This window comes from Nannospalax galili, unplaced genomic scaffold (assembly GCF_000622305.1).
Source record: "Nannospalax galili isolate Female #2095 unplaced genomic scaffold, S.galili_v1.0 scaffold517, whole genome shotgun sequence".
NCBI lineage: Eukaryota > Metazoa > Chordata > Mammalia > Rodentia > Spalacidae > Nannospalax > Nannospalax galili.
Window position 1 is genome coordinate 1648787 of NW_008340098.1, and position 17269 is coordinate 1666055.

Below are 17269 nucleotides of genomic sequence, written 5' to 3' on the forward strand. Positions count from 1 at the left end.
AAAAAAAAAGGCAGGGTTCCAGGGGCCTGGAGAAAGATGCAGAAAGGGGCTGGGGATGGAAAGGCACCAGGAACTACTTGCAAATCTTGGAGGAAAGACCTGGATGTTTCCCTTCTTTCTAGAGATGAGATAAAAAGCAATTTCTTTCTTTATGAAATTTTCAGGAGACAGGACAGAATCATTATAATAATTATAGTAATAATTATGCTAAAAACCCCAAAAGAAAAAAAATACACCTGGTTGTAGTGGTGCATGCCTGTTATCCCAGTATATAGAAGTAGAGGCAGGAGTATCAGGAGCTCAAGGTCATCCTCAGCTATGTAGGGAGTTCCTAGGCTACATAAGACCCTGTTTCAAAAAGCAACAAAAAATCTTTACAAAGCATACTTGAGCTACAAGTTGGCTCATCAGGTAAGGGTGCTTGCTGCCAAGCCTGATGACATGAGTTTGATCTCTTGGATCTACATGGTGAAAAGAGAAAACCAACTCCTACAAATTGTCCTCTGACCTCCAGATGTGTGCCATAGTATGTGCACAGGCTCACACATAAACACACAAAAAATAAGTAAAAATTAAAAATACATACTAAAGCATACTTACCATGTGCCAAGCACTGTTAAAAATAAGAATTCAGACTGCAGAGATGGCTCAGTAGCTAAGAGCACTGGCTGCTCTTGCAGAGGTCTCAGGCTCGATTCCTAGCACCCGGCTAACAACCGTCTGTAACTCCAGATCCAGAGAATCCAATGCCCTCTTCTGATCTCCACAGGTACTGCATGATATGGGTGCACCTACCTACATGCAGGCAGTACACTCATACATATAAAATAAAAATAATAAATAAAGCACTGGAGAGATGGCTCAGTGGTTAAGAACACTGCTCTTGCAGAGGACCTGGGTTTGGTTCCCAGCACCCATATAACGGCTAACAACTGTCTGTAACTTCAGTTCCAGGGAACCCAACACCCTGTTCTGACCTCTGTGGGCATTGCACGACTTGGGTGCAATGCAGGCAATACACTCATACACATAAAATAAAAATAATTCAATCCTGCTGGGTGTGGTGACCCAGGTCTTTAATCCCACTACTCAGGGGGCAGAAACTGGTAGGTCTCTGTGAGTCTGAGGCCAGTCTGGTCTACATAGAAAGTTCTGGGCCAGCTAGTGCTACATAGTAAGACCTTGTCTCATTAAGCGGGGGATGGTGCTGGAGAAATGGCTCAATAGTTAAGAGCACTTCCTGCACACATCTGGAAGCTCACAACTACTTGTAACTCCACTTCCAAGGAACCCAACACCCTCTTCTGGTTTCCGAAGGCACCCACATGTGCATGTACATGCATGTGTACACACACATAAATAAAAATTTTAAAAATAATTCAATTTTTACAGGGGATAATGCTCCCTCCCAGAAGCCATAGGATGCCAAATAAAAAAATCCATTGCCATATATGGGAGCCCCTAAGTTGTTCCTCAAGGGTGACCTGGAGACTCTCAAAAGAGCTATTGCTGTTACTCTTGAATCCCACTAGAACTTGATGTTAAGACCCTATTGCTGGGGACTGGAGAGATGGCTCAGCAGTTAAGAGCACTGGCTGCTCTTGCAGGGGACCCAGGTTCGGTTCCCAGCACCTACATGGTAGCTAACAGCCGCCTGTAACTACCGTTCCAGAGGATCAACACCCTCTTCTGATCCTGTAGGCACTGCACCTATGACATGGGTACATTTATACACATGCAGGTTCATACACATAAAATAAAAATAATAAAATAAAAAATATATTTTAAAAGACCCTATTGCTGAAGATACTACACACATTGGTTACAGGACATGGAGAAATCAAGTTGGTGCTGACCAGGAAGCTTCCTCCCTGCTGGCTAACTTCCATAGTACTATGAAAGGTATTATGCAGCCTGCTGGGGAAAAAAATCATCAACAGTCTTACCCAGCTGTGAACCCAGTGAACTGCAATAGCAACTGATGTGGCAAGATGGGTGCAACAGTGGCACTCTCTAACAGGATTTAAGGCCTGCTCCACAAAAGGAAACACATGCCTAGTACTGTAAATCTGATTCATGGATGAGGGGGCCTCATAGGCTCCAGAGGTGAACCTACTATTATTTTACTAAATGGATATAATACCAAACTGCTTCCTAAATTCATAACCCTCTACCCATAGATTAGTGCCGCTCTCAGACTTCATCAGAGAAGTTTCTTTGTGCAGTGGACAGTAGTTAACATAGAAATGCACAACTGGTCAAAGTATAGCGAATAAGTATCTGGAGTGCTCAGTCAGAAATGAGACATCTGTATCACACCCCCTCACCCCAAAGCTCAGAGACCATTGTGGAAGAAGGGGCAGAAAAATTGTAAAAGTCAGACATCAGGAAGGACTGAAGTGAAGCGGTGTCTTCTGGACATGACAGGACGGCTGCACTTATGAACTCACAGCAGCTGTGGTTGTCTGCACAAGATCAAGCCAGTCAACATTCCAGCGTGGGGGAGGCAGGAGCTCATGATCCCCCACTCCTAGCTGAGGGGCTATTGACAATTTATGACTTCTCAGGAGAGAGTCAATTTTCTTTAAGGGTGTGACCCCTGGTAGGTTGTTCATATCCAGTGGGTGTCCCCACATCCATGAGTATATGGGCAGTATAAATTGGACTCAGTGGGGTTATTTAAAAAAAGAGAGTGCCTGGTGTGGTGGCACACGCCTTTAATCCCAGCACTTGGGAGGCAGAGGCAGGCAGGCAGGCAGATCTCTGTGAATTCAAGGCCAGCCTGGTCTACATATCGAGTTCCAGGCCAACTGGAGCTACAGAGAGACCCTGTCTCAAAAAGACCAAAAGAAAGAAAGAAAGAAAAAGCATTAAGTTGAAAGGTGGTAGAGAGGTGAGAGGTGAATCTGAGAGGAGTTAGAGGAGTATGATCAAAATTCATTGTAAAAATATATATTTTGGGCCAGGTGTGGTGGCGCATGCCTTTAATTCCAGAACTTGGGAGGCAGAGGCAGGCGAATCTCTGTGAGTTCAAGGCCAGCCTGGTCTACATAGTGAGTTCGAGGACAGCTGGGGCTACAGGGAGGCCCCGTCTCAAAAAGACCCCCCCAAAATATATATATATATATTTGAGGGGGACTGGGCATGGTGGTGTACGCTATTAATCCCAGCTCTTGGGAGGCAGAGGCAGGCTGATCTCTGTGAGTTCGAGGGCAGCCTGATCTACATAGCAAGTTCTAGGTCAGCTGGGGCTACCGGGAGCTCCCATCTCAAAAAGACAAAAAAAATTATATATTTTTTATTCTATGTGTATGAGTATTATACCTACATGTATGTAAGTGCACCCATGTTGTACAATGCCCTTGGAGGTCAGAAGAGGGTGCTCGATCCTCTGGAACTGGAGTTACCGATGATTGTTAGCTGCAATGTGGGTGCTGGGATTCAAACCCAGGTCCTCTGCAAGAGCAGTCAGTGCTCTTAACCACTGAGTGATCTCTCCAGCCCCCAAATATTATATTTTTAAAAAATAATTCAGTCCTCATAGCAACCAAAAGAGGTAGATGCTATTCTACCCTTCTTGCAATGATGTATGCTGTTAGCCTTGCCTCAGGTATGCAGTGTCTGGGTTCCAGGTCACAGAGGAAAGGAACTTGAAGCAGTCTCTAACTGGAAACCCTCCACCTCCCATCCTGAGATGTCTGGCCTGCAGAGGACACACAGACAAAACTGGGCTGATGAGATTTCCTATCACATGCAGTAAACATGCTTTCTGGTAGGGGAAGAGGAAGAGAGACATTACTTGACAGCACCCATAAGAGAAGTGAATATCATCCACCACTTTGCTCTGTCTCTAGATGTAAATTTTTTGAAAAGATTTATATTTTTAATTAAGAATTTAGTCTGTTGTGGTGGCACAAGCCTTTAATCCCAGCACTAGGGAGGCAGCAGCAGGTGGATCTCTGTGAGACTGAGGCCAGCCTGATCTCCAAAGTGGGTTCCAGGCCATCTGGGGCTACAAGGGAGACTGTTTCAAAAAGACAAAAAATTTTTGTTTATTGATTTTTATTTTCTTTGTATGAGTATTTTATCTGCATGTATGCAATGCCCACAGAAGCCAGAAGAGGGGATCAGATCCCCTAAAACTGGAATTTCAGATGGTTGTTAGCTGCTATGTGGGTGCTGGGAACTGAATCCAGGTCTTCTACAAGAGCAGTCAGTGCTGTTAACCACTAAGCCACCTCTCCAGCCCCCAAAGATTTATTTTTATTTGTGTGTGTGTGTGTGTGTGTGTGTGTGTGTGTGTGTGCCGTGGGAGTGGGTACCTGCAGAGGCGAGAAGAGGCATCAGATGTCCTGGAGATGGGTTATGGGTGGTTATGAGTTGCTGAACATAGGTACTGTAAACTGAATTTGGTCCTCTGGAAGAGCAGCAAGCACTCTTAATCACTGAGCCATCTCTCCAGACCTTACATGTAGATTTTTAAACTGGGATGGGAAGTGGTATATGTAACAGGCAGTCATGCTATAGATCCTAAACTTGGAGTCAGAAGACTTTTTTGGAACCACTGGGTAACTTTGATTAGATCAATCCTTCTTTCTGAGATATACATGCTTCGATTAAGAAAGGAAGGCATCATGTTTGAGTTAAATCTCTGAGGTCCTTTCCAGTTCAAAAACTAATTCTAGAACCTGGTTGTTGGGTGTGACAAATTATGATCTCTCTCTCTCCTACTGCATATGTTCTAGAGTGTGGTGTTTGGATATAAATATGCCAATGTCTACTGTCTGTATGTGTGTATTCCAGCTATATGACTAAAACTTTTTTGTTTGTATATAAACAAAGGATGCTTCATGGTTTTCTTCAGGAAGGACCAAATGGTTCTGAGATGCAGTAAACTCTAAGTTCACTGACTCAAGGCATGACGGGAAGCCAGATGATTCCAGAAGTTTTAACCTGGAATCATTCAATAACAAAGTTATTTTGGATTTATTTATTTATTTATTTATTTATTTATTTATTTATTTTTGCAACGGATCTCCCTGTAGCCCCAGCTGGCCTGGAACTCACATTTATTTATTTTTATTTATTTTTGCAACTGAATCTAAATAAGTTTTGACATCAACTCTGTGAGGTGGCACAGGTTTTTACAGAAGAAACAGAAAATTAGAGTCAAAGGGATTTGTTCAAGATTGCACAATTTATTAGAGCTAGAGCCAGAGCCATAATGGAGATCTAGGGCTTTCAATGCCTGTCTTGTGTATTCTCCCTACTATACTGAAGGAGTGTGAAGAGCATCTGTTCATGGGAAGCCATCAAAAGGACTATGGTTTTTGGAAAGCAGAGTATATAAGTCTCAGGTCACAACAGCCCAGGCCCTCCTGCCTGCTCTGTTCCCACTCTGCAACTGTCTGGCTGTAGCATCCTTTCATTCAGAGAAAAGTCTCAAGAATTAAAGGCTCTTGGCCAGATATGGTAGCACATGTCTTTAATCCCAGCACTTGGGAGGTAGAGGCAGGCAAATCTCTATGAGAGCCAGGCCAGCTTGGTCTACATAATGAGTTCCAGGCCAGCTGGGGCTGTAGGGAGATCCTGTCTCAAAAAAAACAAGAATAATAAATAAATTTTTAACAGTTAAAGGCTCTTTTAAGAGCCATGCACTGTGATGAATTAGAACATCAGCATGAATAAGAACTAATCTCATTCCAGAGCCACTGGCAAGATGTGAAAAATGTAAACATCTTTCCCAGGGCTCACCTCTATAAAGCAGGGGTGTGATCATACCATCTCTATGGGGTATGGTGGAGATCAGAAGGGATGATTAGGTCAAAGTGCTCTTTCATCCAACCAGCCAACATTCATTGATCACCTATAGTACCCCAGGAACTGAATTAAGAACTGGAGAAATACTAAGACAAAGAAATAAGCTCAGAACCACATTACATATCATCTGTCCTCTCATTTTCTTCTCTATCTTTGTCTCTTCTTATCTGGAATCAGATGAAGGAAGACGGGCTCTGCCATCTTGTCAAATTCCCCAGCTCTTGTCCCAAGAAAGTTTTGCAGGCTAACCTTCAGGCATAATTCCGCTGGCAGAGGGATCCCTAAACTGTAGCTCATGCAGCAAATCATTAATTCACTTACTGTGAGCTAGGCATAGTTCTAAGTACTAGGGATGCAAACAAAGTCCCTGCCTTGTGGAGCTCATTGTCAAATGGGAAAGTCAGACACTAAACAAATCAATCTTCAAATAAATGTACATATACAAATTATGGGGGTGTCACGAAGGAGGGCATGAGGAACCCAGGTTAAAGGCCTTTCTGAAGAAGCATGAAGGTGAGACCCTTGGAGGAGAAGTCAACCACAGGACTCGGGGGGGGGGGCTCCAAGCAGAGGGAACAATGTGATCAAATGCCCTTCAACTAGAAGAGAACACAGGGTCTTCAAAGAAGTGGCAAGAAAGCAGTGGGGTGAATCCCAGAGCAAGCAGATTCTCGATGGTTCTTTATGAGGCTGGAGTAAGAGGCAGGGGCAGACCCACACTGGCCTGGAAAACTAAGGTAAGGAATCTATTGCAAGTGTGCTGCACTTCTAATGCCTACTGCTTTTCCTTCCTAGTGCAGTACAGAAATGAGCTGGTTTGTCCCACTACTTCTATTGACCTATGATGCTATTGAAAGTTGAGGATAGAGAGATCTAGCTAAGGGGTGAATTATTTCTAATGGAGGTTACTATTATGTATTTCATGATACAAAGATGCCTATAGTGGAACCAGCTAATGGGATGTTCATCCGTGGAGAGGACAGAGAGGATTCTTTGTCTAAAAACTCTCAGTCTGTGACTCCAGTAAGATGGTTAACAGGGCTTCCTCAGTTCATTTCTGCTAGATGTTGTAAATGCTGATTTGGTGATGTTCTGCTCTGTCTGCTACTTCCATCTGCTACTTATACTCATCAAAACCCCAAACATGGTAGGGTAGATCATTCTCTGCACTGTAGAAACTATAAAAGGATGGACAGAGACTTGGGAGCAACATCTGGGGAGTCAGATCACTAAAACAACAACAACAAAACACTATAGGATGAAGAGGGCATAAGTTTGACAGCCTCTCTCAGTCCCTACTCTGGTCTTGGGTAGGAATCCAAACAATGAAAAAAAGACAGACACATAAGAAATCCTAAAATGGCTAATAAATGTTACAAATAAAAAAGAATGCTCAAAATGAGAAAAGGAGACAAAAACAATCCCTTTCATGAACTTTGATGAGGATTAGGGGAGTCAAGTGTTATTAGGTCCCACTGGGAAAACTTGAAAGATTTCAGGGTAAGATTGGAGGGAGAAGAAATTACTTTTCTAGCTGACGGCAGAACTGCTTTGCTCCTCTCTATCCTAACTAAAACAAGGAAAGTAAGTGACTTCTGTCATCTAAAACTCCAACTACAGGGTTAACATGTAAAGACCTTTGGCTCTGATGTGCCTTCTTTTCTGCCTTTTATTTATTTTTTTATTTTATGTGTATGAGTGTACTGCCTGCGTGAAGGTAAGTGCACCTGTGTCCTGCAATGCCTGTGGAGGTCAGAAGAGGCCACTGGATCCCCTGGGACTGGACAGTTGTTAGCTGCCATGTGGGTGCTGGGATTCGAACCCAGGTCTTCTGCAAGAACAACCAGTGTTCTTAACCGCTGAGCCATCTCTCCAGCCCTTGCCTTTTCTTTTTTAAATTTTATATGTATGCGTGTATTATTTGCATGTAAGTAAAGTGCACCCATGCCATGCACTGCCCACAGAAGTCAGAAGAGGGCATCAGATCCCCTGGAACTGGAGTGACAGTTGTTAGCCACCATGTGGGTGCCTGGAATCAAACTTGGGACCTCTGCAAGAGCAGCCAGTGCTCTTAACCACTGAGCCATCACCCCATCCCCCTTTTCTGCCTTTCCTTGTTTGCAGAAAGTATTCCATCATTCAAGGTCAATTTAAAAGTGTGCTAAGACACTTACTAAAATGAAAACTTTTTTTTTTCTAACTCTTGGGTTCGGTGAGGTCATAGGGTAGGGAGATGTAACCGTACAAGTGCAGAGGGGATTTGCTTAAGACTTACAGCAGAAAAACCAAAAAGCTTGGTAGTTAAAAATATGTATGTAGACAATCTTATTTACCACTATGTGCCATGTATGTAATTTATTTTTGTTTGGGGGTTTTGTTTACTTGTTTATTTGGTTTGGTTTTTTGAGACAGGGTCTCACTGTGTAGCCCTGGCAGGTCTGGAACACCCTATGTAGCCTAGACTGGCCTCAAACTCACAGAGATGCACATGTCTCTGTTTCCCAAGTGCTGGGATTAAAGGTGTGTGCCACCATGCCTGGTGCATGGTGTAAACTTGTTTTTGTTTTGTTGTTATTGTTGTTGTTTTTGTCTTTTTGAGACAGGGTCTCCTTGTAGCCCCAGCTGTCCTGGAACTCACTACATAGACCAGGTTGTCCTCGAACTCACAGAGATCCGCCTGCCTCTGCCTCCTAAGTGCTGGGATTAAAGGCGAGCGCCAGCACCGTAACCTTGTTTAAAGGGAAAAAACAGTGAGAGTTCTTAAGAAGGATATAAGAGTTAAGATATTTGGGGCTGGAAAGATGACTCTGGTTAAGAGCACTGGCTACACTTGCAGAGGATGCAGGTTCAATTCCCAGCACCCACATGGCGACTAACAATCGTCTGTAATTCCAGTTTCAGGAATCTGACACCCTCTTCTGACCTCCACGGGCATTACATGACACAGGTACACTTACATACATGCAGACAATGAATACACATAAAATAAAATAAAAATCATTTTTAAAATTAAGATATTTTAAAATTAATTAATTTGGGGGGTCTTTTTGAGACAGGGTCTCCTTGTAGCCCCAGCTGTCCATTATGTAGACCAGGCTGGCCTTGAAGTCACAGAGATCCACCTGCCTCTGTCTCCCAAATTCTGGAACTGCAGGCGTGCACCACCATGCCAGCTAAATTAATTAATTTTTACTTTATGTGTATGAGTGTTTTGCCTGCATGTATGTGAGTGCACCTGTGTGGTCAATGCCCACAGAAGCCAGAAGAGGGAGTTGAATCCCCTGGAACTGGAGTTAAGAATGGCTGTTAGCAACCATGTAGGTGCTGGCAACTGAGCCTGGGTCCTCTGAAAAAGCAGTCAGTACTCTTAACTGCCTAGCCATCTCTCCAGCCCCAAAGTATTATTTTTTAATAAAAGATGATTTCTATATAAAGATTAAGATTGTTGGGTATTTCTCACAATGGAAGAAAACAAAGCCTAAAACAAGTCATAAAAGATCTGAGTAAGTTGTAAAAAGGTATATAAAACATGAAACTTAGAAATGATATATATTATCAAAATTTCTAAGATCAAATTTTAATACAGTAATGTCAAACCTCTACTCTACTTAAATCAGTGGAGTTCTCATAAGTTATCAATCTACTCTTGGTAACAGTTATAAGTAGTGGCTTAAAAAAACAAAAATATGTGTCTAATCAAGGTTTATCTATTTATTTATTGTCTTTTTGAGATAGTGTCTCCCTGAGGCCTCCAACTCACAAAGATCTGCCTGCCTCTGCCTCCCAAGTGCTGGGATCAAAGGCGGGCATCACCATCCCTTGAGAGGTTTATTTTTAAAAGTCTGGGTTTGCTGTATCTAAATATTACACAGTAGTTAAAAGTAACAGATTGGTGCAACTGACCTTCTGGGTGTTCAATAACCATACTTGGTGGCCTATACTTACATGGTTAAAGGAATTTAAAAGGACAGTATTTTGCCCCCTTGCTCTCCAAGGTCAACTAGGTCCCAGGGGACTGTGGGACTTTCTCAAAATGTCCTTTAGCCCTGGTGAGTCAAGCAATCTCTTGTTCAGGGAAGCCAGGGAAACTCCACCAGGTGGACTCTGATCAGTATTCAGTCTACAAAAGAGGAAGGTCAACACAGAGGAAAAGTTCCCTCCATAATTCCAAGTGAAGTCTCCGTCAAGTAAGAGCTTCGACTTATCCTCACGCAGATGAAACAACTGGTAAAAAAGAAGGCTAGAAAAAGGAGCCAGAAGCTCCTCCCAAGCCCAAGAGACCCCCAAGGACCAAATCCTCAATAGACCTTGACAATTTAAAAAAATGGTTAATTGGTCAGGCATAGTGGCACACACCTTTAATCCCAGTACTTGGGAGGCAGAGGCAGGCAGATCTCTGTGAGTTCAAGGCCAGTTGGGGCTACAAGGAGACCCTGTCTCAAAAAAGACACCCCCAAAATGGTTACTTATAGCCACCTGCATGGTCTTAAACACTCAGTGCAAAACTAGAACCAAAGATTAAAATAACTGGTATGTTTTTTCAACCATCCAAGGGACTGAAACTTCTCAACAACAGATTTAATCATATGTAGATGTTACTTAGACAACTATTTCTCACTAATGATTTTCTTTTCAATAAGGAAAATGCTGCCCAGATATAGGACATCATGACCGTGGCTCAATTCAACACTGAGGAGAGACAGGCCCACTATTGTTTTAACCTAAAAATCAAATAATGGTTAAATTTCTTCTCTTTCTCCATCTCTATAAGCCATCTGAGGGGGAATTCACACTGTGATTCTAGCCACTCAAACAGCTATCAAAGTGCCTGAAAACAGAGGGCCAACGTGGCCTCCCCACTCTCTGCTGGCATCTGCGCCAAAAAAACGAGTCCCTGCGTGCCTACAGTGCGCACGCGCAGTGGGCCACAGCCCCAACCACAGAATGAAGTTTCACACCCGTGAGGAGGAAGGAAGGGTGTGTGAAGCCTATCTGGCTCAATAGAACAACTCTGACGTAAAGAGCCAGGTCCCGATCAGGAGTCAACACACACAGAGGACCCAGAGCACAGGGAGCCCCCATCTTGTCTTGACTCCTGGGCCCACAGGCCTCCACGCTGCCTAGCTCCGATCCTGTTCTGGATTCCTCAGAGTGCTTCCCCTGACGCACCTCCTGTCGTCTTCCTGCTCCATCCTGCTCTCAGCGCTGCCTGCTGGGTCTCTGAGGGGCAGAGGGGGGATGGTTGGGAGTAGGAAGCAAGTCTCTGCTGGGCTTCTGGTACCTGACTTCCACCGTCAGCCCGGTATTGGTCTGGATAGTTCTCCCCTGGCAGTTGTGGATTTTCTTGGTTTCTCTTCTAAGCTATTCAAGGAGCTGGGTTACCCTGGTCTTTCAAACCCAGCCTTCAGCTTGGAGAGCGCAGGGTCGTTTACTCCAGGTATAGGAGGAGCTCTGGAGAAAATCACTCTCTTCCCTGCCTTAGGCTACTCCTTGTTATGCCTCTCTAGACTGTGGGTACCTGGAGTTGTGCTGGAAGATGTGGGGGGAAGATGTTTCCTCTTTGATATTTGCATTTGAATACCTTGCTGGTCATCTACGCTCTTCTGATTTAAGTTATTCACTGCTGTCTTATTTTTGTCCTTTTGGACCAGAGTATGTCTCGTCTGGATCAAACAGCCCGGAGACTATCCAAAAGTGGGACAAGCCTCTATGCCCTGCTGGAGCTAAAGATGGGTGCCCCACCTGAAGACATCAAAAAGGCCTACAGGTTCAGACCCCTACCCTTTATTGAACCCTGGGATCCCCTCCCCATTCCTTTTTCTATCTGCCTTGCTTTCTGGCCCATTTCTTTTAGATCCTAAGAAGACTTTATTTGGGGACCAAAGGAGGCTACCACCCTCTTCAGGGTGATATGAGAAGAAATATAGACCTTGCTCCTCCTTTGGACCATATCTCATGTATCCCTTGCATTATCTAGAGACCTATCCCCACCATTCGTCCTAACCCTCCCACCTCAGCCACTTCCTATACCCTCTCCTGTCCTTTTGGGTATTGCCTGGATAGGAAACTGGCCTTGCAGTATCATCCAGACAAGAATCCAGGGAACTCTCAAGCGGCAGAATTCTTCAAAGAGATCAACACAGCCCATGCTATACTCAGTGACCCTACAAAGAGGAAAATCTATGACCAGCATGGCTCATTAGGAATATACCTGTATGATCATTTTGGTGAAGAAGGCGTCAGATACTATTTTATAGTGCACAGCTGTTGGTTCAAGGTACACCCTTCTTCCTAGTCCTTCAAGAGTAAGAAAGGAATCAGACATTGTGGCACATGTGTGTGATCTCAGCACTTGAGAGACTGAGGCAGGAGGATCTCTGGGTATCCTGGGCTACATAGTGAGATCTTGTCTGTCTCAAAAGAACAAGGAAGGAAGGGTGAGCCTCTTCTCCCAGGACAAATGCTTCTGTTGTCTTGTTTTCTGTGTGGGAGGAGAATAGAAGGAGGGGAGCTTGAATGGAACTGCAAAAGAACTGTGGGTCTGTCTCCTGCCATATAGACTCTTGTCATCCTCTGTTGCCTGTTAACTTGTTGTTGTTGCTGCTGCTCCTTCTGCCTTTGCTGTGGAAGAGTTGCACCACCACCTGAGGAGACTAACATCAAGTATGAAAATGTATATTCTCAGCCATCAAAGTCAGGTGAGGAACAGAGAGTGGGCCTGGGGTCAAATCTGAATCGGGAACGATAAGGGCAGCGAGGGTGAGGGGCAGAGGAAGACCTGTGAAACTGGCAGGCTAACCCTAAATGTGTTTCAAGTCTTGCACTGGGGCAAAAAGAAGAATGAGAAGACACTATGTTCCTTATGCTGCAGACTGACAGTCTGGGTGTAGCACTGGCCTTTCCTGACTCTGAAGGAGCATGCCTTGAAAAGGAAATAGTTGAAGAGTGGTTCAAAGATGCACTTTATTGCAAGGACTCAAAAGAAGGATATGTTAGGGATATAGATCAGTGATAGAGCACTTGCCTGGCACATGGAAGACCCTGGATTCCATCCCCAGTCCCTGGAGTGGGGTAGGGGGAGAGATGAAATAGCCGAGATTATTCCCACGCCAAATAGTTAAATGTTTAAAATCTATGTTGGCTGAAGCTCATACCAGTGCCACCTCAGGATGCTAATGAGTAACTGCAAGCTAAGGGTTTCTTCATCTGTAGACTAAAATTGTTCCTTTTGTTACTGTAGACATGTAAGCATATATAATTCCATCATAGGAGCAAAACGTACTTTAGAAAGAAACGAAGATGGTGACGATTAATGAAATGTGAAGAAGAGTAAGGTATGTAACCTGAAAAGCAGCAATGATTAAAGGATAAGAGAAGCATATAGGGGCTCAGTAGGTAAAGGACCTTGCCACCAAGCCTGACAACCCGAGTTCAACCCTCTGGACACGTGGTAGAGGAAGAGAATCAACTCCTGCAGATTATCCTCTAATCAATCTCTCTCTCTCTCTCTCTCTCTCTCTCTCTCTATTTTTTAAAAAGGGAAGCATGCAAAGTAACTTCAGCTGGGTCGTTAATGAAATGTCTGTATCCTCATAGCATTGACCACCATGTTTACATTCTTACATTGAGGAGTGTACTTTAAATTGCAAGTGGTTATTCCTTCTGGTTAATAAAGTACCATTTCTGCCATTAGGTACTGGCCTGGTAGGGTACCCTCTGCTGTCTAGTCCATTGGACACCTTGAAGAGAACAAGCCCTGCCCTGACATTGACCCTGACTTACCTTCTTATGAGAAGCCCTACTTCAGAAGCATTGATGACATCCATCCTAGTAAGGGCATCATCTGCACCCTCAGTAGTACCACTGACCCTGCCATACAGGCTTTTCCAGCTATTCTTTTTAGCCCAGGCTCTACTTTTAATCTTCAGAGAGCACCTCTCCCATTTCTACCCATATGAGGTGTTAGGCAGTGGTGGCAGACTTGTCCTGAAGATTCTTTTTCTTGTACCTGCCTTGGCATTTGAGTCAGTATCAAGCAGATCCATTGCTGATATCTCCACCAAGATCCTGATAATTGAACAAGGTAGATCCTGTCCCAAGAGCTTCTGGACCAGTTAATCCTCCTTTGTTGCAACTTTGTGTACCAAGAACTAGCATCAGCAATACAGCTTTCGGAGGCTGGTCTCACCACTTTCTGGTACCAATACCATTGGCATCAATGCCTCATCATGAAATAGCTTGGGAAACGTGTGAGTGAATTTGAGGTTTATGGACTTCAGTCCCACCCCTGCACCCACATCAGCCTTGGTCCTATGGACTGCCTGCAGGCCATGTGCCAGTGCCTAATGCAGGCTGATCATATATCTTGTTCTTAATGCACGGGTATGAAACGTGATGTGGAAAGATTGTACTCTGAAGATTTCGCTCTTGCCTCTTTGTGCTATCTGCTTGGTATCCTCTCCATATCCTCCACTTATCATCCATGTGGGTTCAGAGCCTAGGAACCCCTCAGCTTCTCTCCCCTCACTGGGAAAAGGGCTAAAGAACATCAGTAAATAAAAGAGGTTTGTCCAATTTCAGTGTATGTCTTGGACCCCAAAAAGACAAATTGTATGTGAAATGGAGAAAAAGGCCAGTAGGATGAAAATGATGAGGCTGGCACAGACAGTAGAGCTGAGGACCACTGTGGATTTGTGGTCAAAGCTTCTCAGAGCCTAGTGATGGTGACTTTGTCAATGTATTATGATTTCCCTGAAGACTGATTCCCTGGTGTCCAAAATAAGCCCCTGGCATTCAGAATCCTTTCTAACCAGCTCTGTTTCTCCCAATTTCCAAGCAAATTTAACAGTCTTGCAGTGTCCTCAGTGATTAAGAACCACACACACTCAGTACATGCTCATAAGGGAGGTCCAGGCCTAGCAGAGCAGCCACTTCCCTGCCTCTTGAACTATTCTCTATCTAAGGTGACATGAAAAAGGGCTGACCAAGAGCTGGTGTTGTAGCTCAGTTGGTTGAGTGCTCAACTAGCATGCATGAGGCCCTGGGTTTGATTCCCAGCACCTCCTAAACCAGGTGTGGTATATGTCTATAATCCCAGCACTCAGAAGGTGAAGGCAGGAGAATCAGGAGTTCAGGGTCATCCTTGGTGACATAGTGAATTTGAGGTCAACCTGGGATACGTGAGACCCTGTCTTAAAAAGGGAGGTGGTTGCAACTAGAGAGATGGCTCAGCAGTTAAGAGCACTGGCTGTTCTTGCAGAAGACCTGGGTCCTATACCCAGCACCCACATGGCAGCTAACACCGTCTTTAACTCCAGTTCCAGGGGATCTGATGCCTTCTTCGGACCTCTGCAGGCATTGCACACTCATACACATAAAAATAACATTTTTTAAAGGGGGATAGGGTGCAGCAAGATGGCTCAGTGGATAAAGGCACTTGTCACCAAGCCTGATGACTTGAGTTCTCTCTGAGAGAGAGAACTGACTCCTACAAGTTGTCTTCTGTCTAACTTTCACATGTGTGCTCTCTCTAGTGTCTACTCTTCCTCATCTGAATCACAGGGTTTCCAGGAGGGCCAGGGTACCTGGCTAAGCCTGTGTTGGAAAAGATGACACTGTCTACAGGTCTGTCCAGAGCTTCTCTCACACCCTGAGTTTAATCTAGCTTAGAGATTGTTTCACTGTCTGGAAGAAGGTTCCAAGCCAGAGCATGGAGGCCATGGCTCACAGGAGCCTTCTGAGAGTGACAGCAAGTGAGGAGCCCCACACCTTTGCTGGCCTACCTTCCATTGCAAGTGGTAGTGATACTTGTGCTGGGCGTGGTGGCACACGCCTTTAATCCCAGCACTCAGGAGGCAGAGGCAGGTGGATCTCTGTGAGTTCAAGGCCAGCCTGGTCTACATAGTGAGTTCCAGGACAGCTGGGGCTACAGGGAGACCCTGTCTCAAAAAGACAAAAGCAAAACAAAAAAACAAAGCAAGTGGTAGTAATACTCACCCCTGCTCTTGCTCAAGAGCTGCCGTTCCTGAGTGAGTGGGGTCACTCAGTCCCAGACAGCTGTGGCTCGCCTTACATGAGCTAAATTGGGAGTTGGAATGTCACCACATGCCCCTTGTCTCCCCACCCCCATGGTAATATTAATCTCCTCTCTAAGGAGTAAGGGACAACAAGTACTGCCCTCAGAGTGAAGAGAGAGTGGCTTGGGGAACCAAAGGAGAATTTTGCAGGGAGGGAAGAAAGATAAAGCGGCAAGTGCCTGGTGAAGGTTCTGAGCAACCAATATACACAGTGTCTGGAGATCTCCAGAAGCAAGGAGAGCTGTAAGAGGAAGGGACAGGAGACAGAGCCACGAAGAGAGAGCAATAGGGATCCTAAGGCCTGAAGTGAAGGAGGGAAGGATACAGAGGCAGTGAGAAAAGGCCAAGACCAGGGCCACAGCCAGGGCAGGCACAAACGCCGAGGGATGAACTTCACCGTGGGTTTCAAGCCGCTGCTAGGGGATGCGCACAGCATGGACAACCTGGAGAAGCAGCTCATCTGCCCCATCTGCCTGGAGATGTTCTCCAAGCCTGTGGTGATCCTGCCCTGCCAGCACAATCTGTGCCGCAAGTGTGCCAATGATGTCTTCCAGGTGGGCTCGGGGTTGGGTGGGCCAGGGCAAGCAGGGCACACCGTCAAAGTCCCTACAGGTGGGAGGTGGTGGGACTGCTCTAGTTGAGTAGCAGGAGAGCTAGGGTCTAGGATCCCCAAGTAAGCATGAGTCAGCAGTTGCCCTGAGGCTGGCCAGCATGGCCTGTGTCCAGCTAAAATGTGGGATTCACAGGGGACTGGGAGAAACTGGGAGGGAGGGATAGTGCTGCATGGGCTTTGTGGGAGCCTGAACTAGTTTTCATTCAGTTTGAGGCTTTGAGATCTTTTTGTGCAAACTCTGGAGAAGCGATCAACGAAATATTGAAGTATTCACAAAGAATAGGGACAGTGAGATAACCCAGTGGGTGAAGGCACTTGCTACCAAACCTGATCACCTGAGTTTGATTCCCAGGACATTGGTATACTTTGTCCTCTGACTTCCACACTTGCACCATGGCACTCACAAATAGGCACACTCACATACAAAATAAAATAAATGTAATATAAAATATTAATAACTGGGTGCACACCTATAATCCCAGCACTTGGGAGGCTGAGGCAGGAGAAATGTCATGATTTTTTTTTTTGGTCTTTTTGAGACAGGGTCTCCCCATAGGCCCAGCTGACCTGGAACTCGCTATGTAGACCAGGCTGGCCTCAAACTCACAGAGATCCACCTGCCTCTGCCTCCCGAGTGCTGGGATTAAAGGCATGTGCCACCATGCCTGGTTCAAAAAGAGTGCTTACAGGCCAGGCATGGTGGCACATCCCGTTAATCCCAGCACTCAGGAGGCAGAGGCAGGCGGATCTCTGTGAGTTC

General features: G+C 45.0%; 2 protein-coding genes across 2 annotated transcripts in view; both read left to right on the forward strand.

Moving 5' to 3' along the window:
- The first annotated feature begins 11474 nt into the window (after nt 1-11474).
- Nucleotides 11475-12568, forward strand: Dnajc5g (DnaJ heat shock protein family (Hsp40) member C5 gamma). Its single transcript, XM_008835078.1, has 3 exons — nt 11475-11587; nt 11884-12097; nt 12380-12568. The coding sequence occupies exons 1-3, from the start codon at nt 11475-11477 to the stop codon at nt 12566-12568; spliced, it is 516 nt and encodes a 171-aa protein (XP_008833300.1).
- A 3489-nt stretch (nt 12569-16057) lies between these two features.
- Nucleotides 16058-17269, forward strand: part of Trim54 (tripartite motif containing 54) — a 26127-nt gene continuing 24915 nt past the window's right edge. The window contains exon 1 of the mRNA XM_008835046.2: nt 16058-16450. Coding sequence (XP_008833268.1) covers nt 16283-16450 — 168 coding nt within the window. The 5' untranslated portion in view covers nt 16058-16282. The remainder of the gene's footprint in view (nt 16451-17269) is intronic.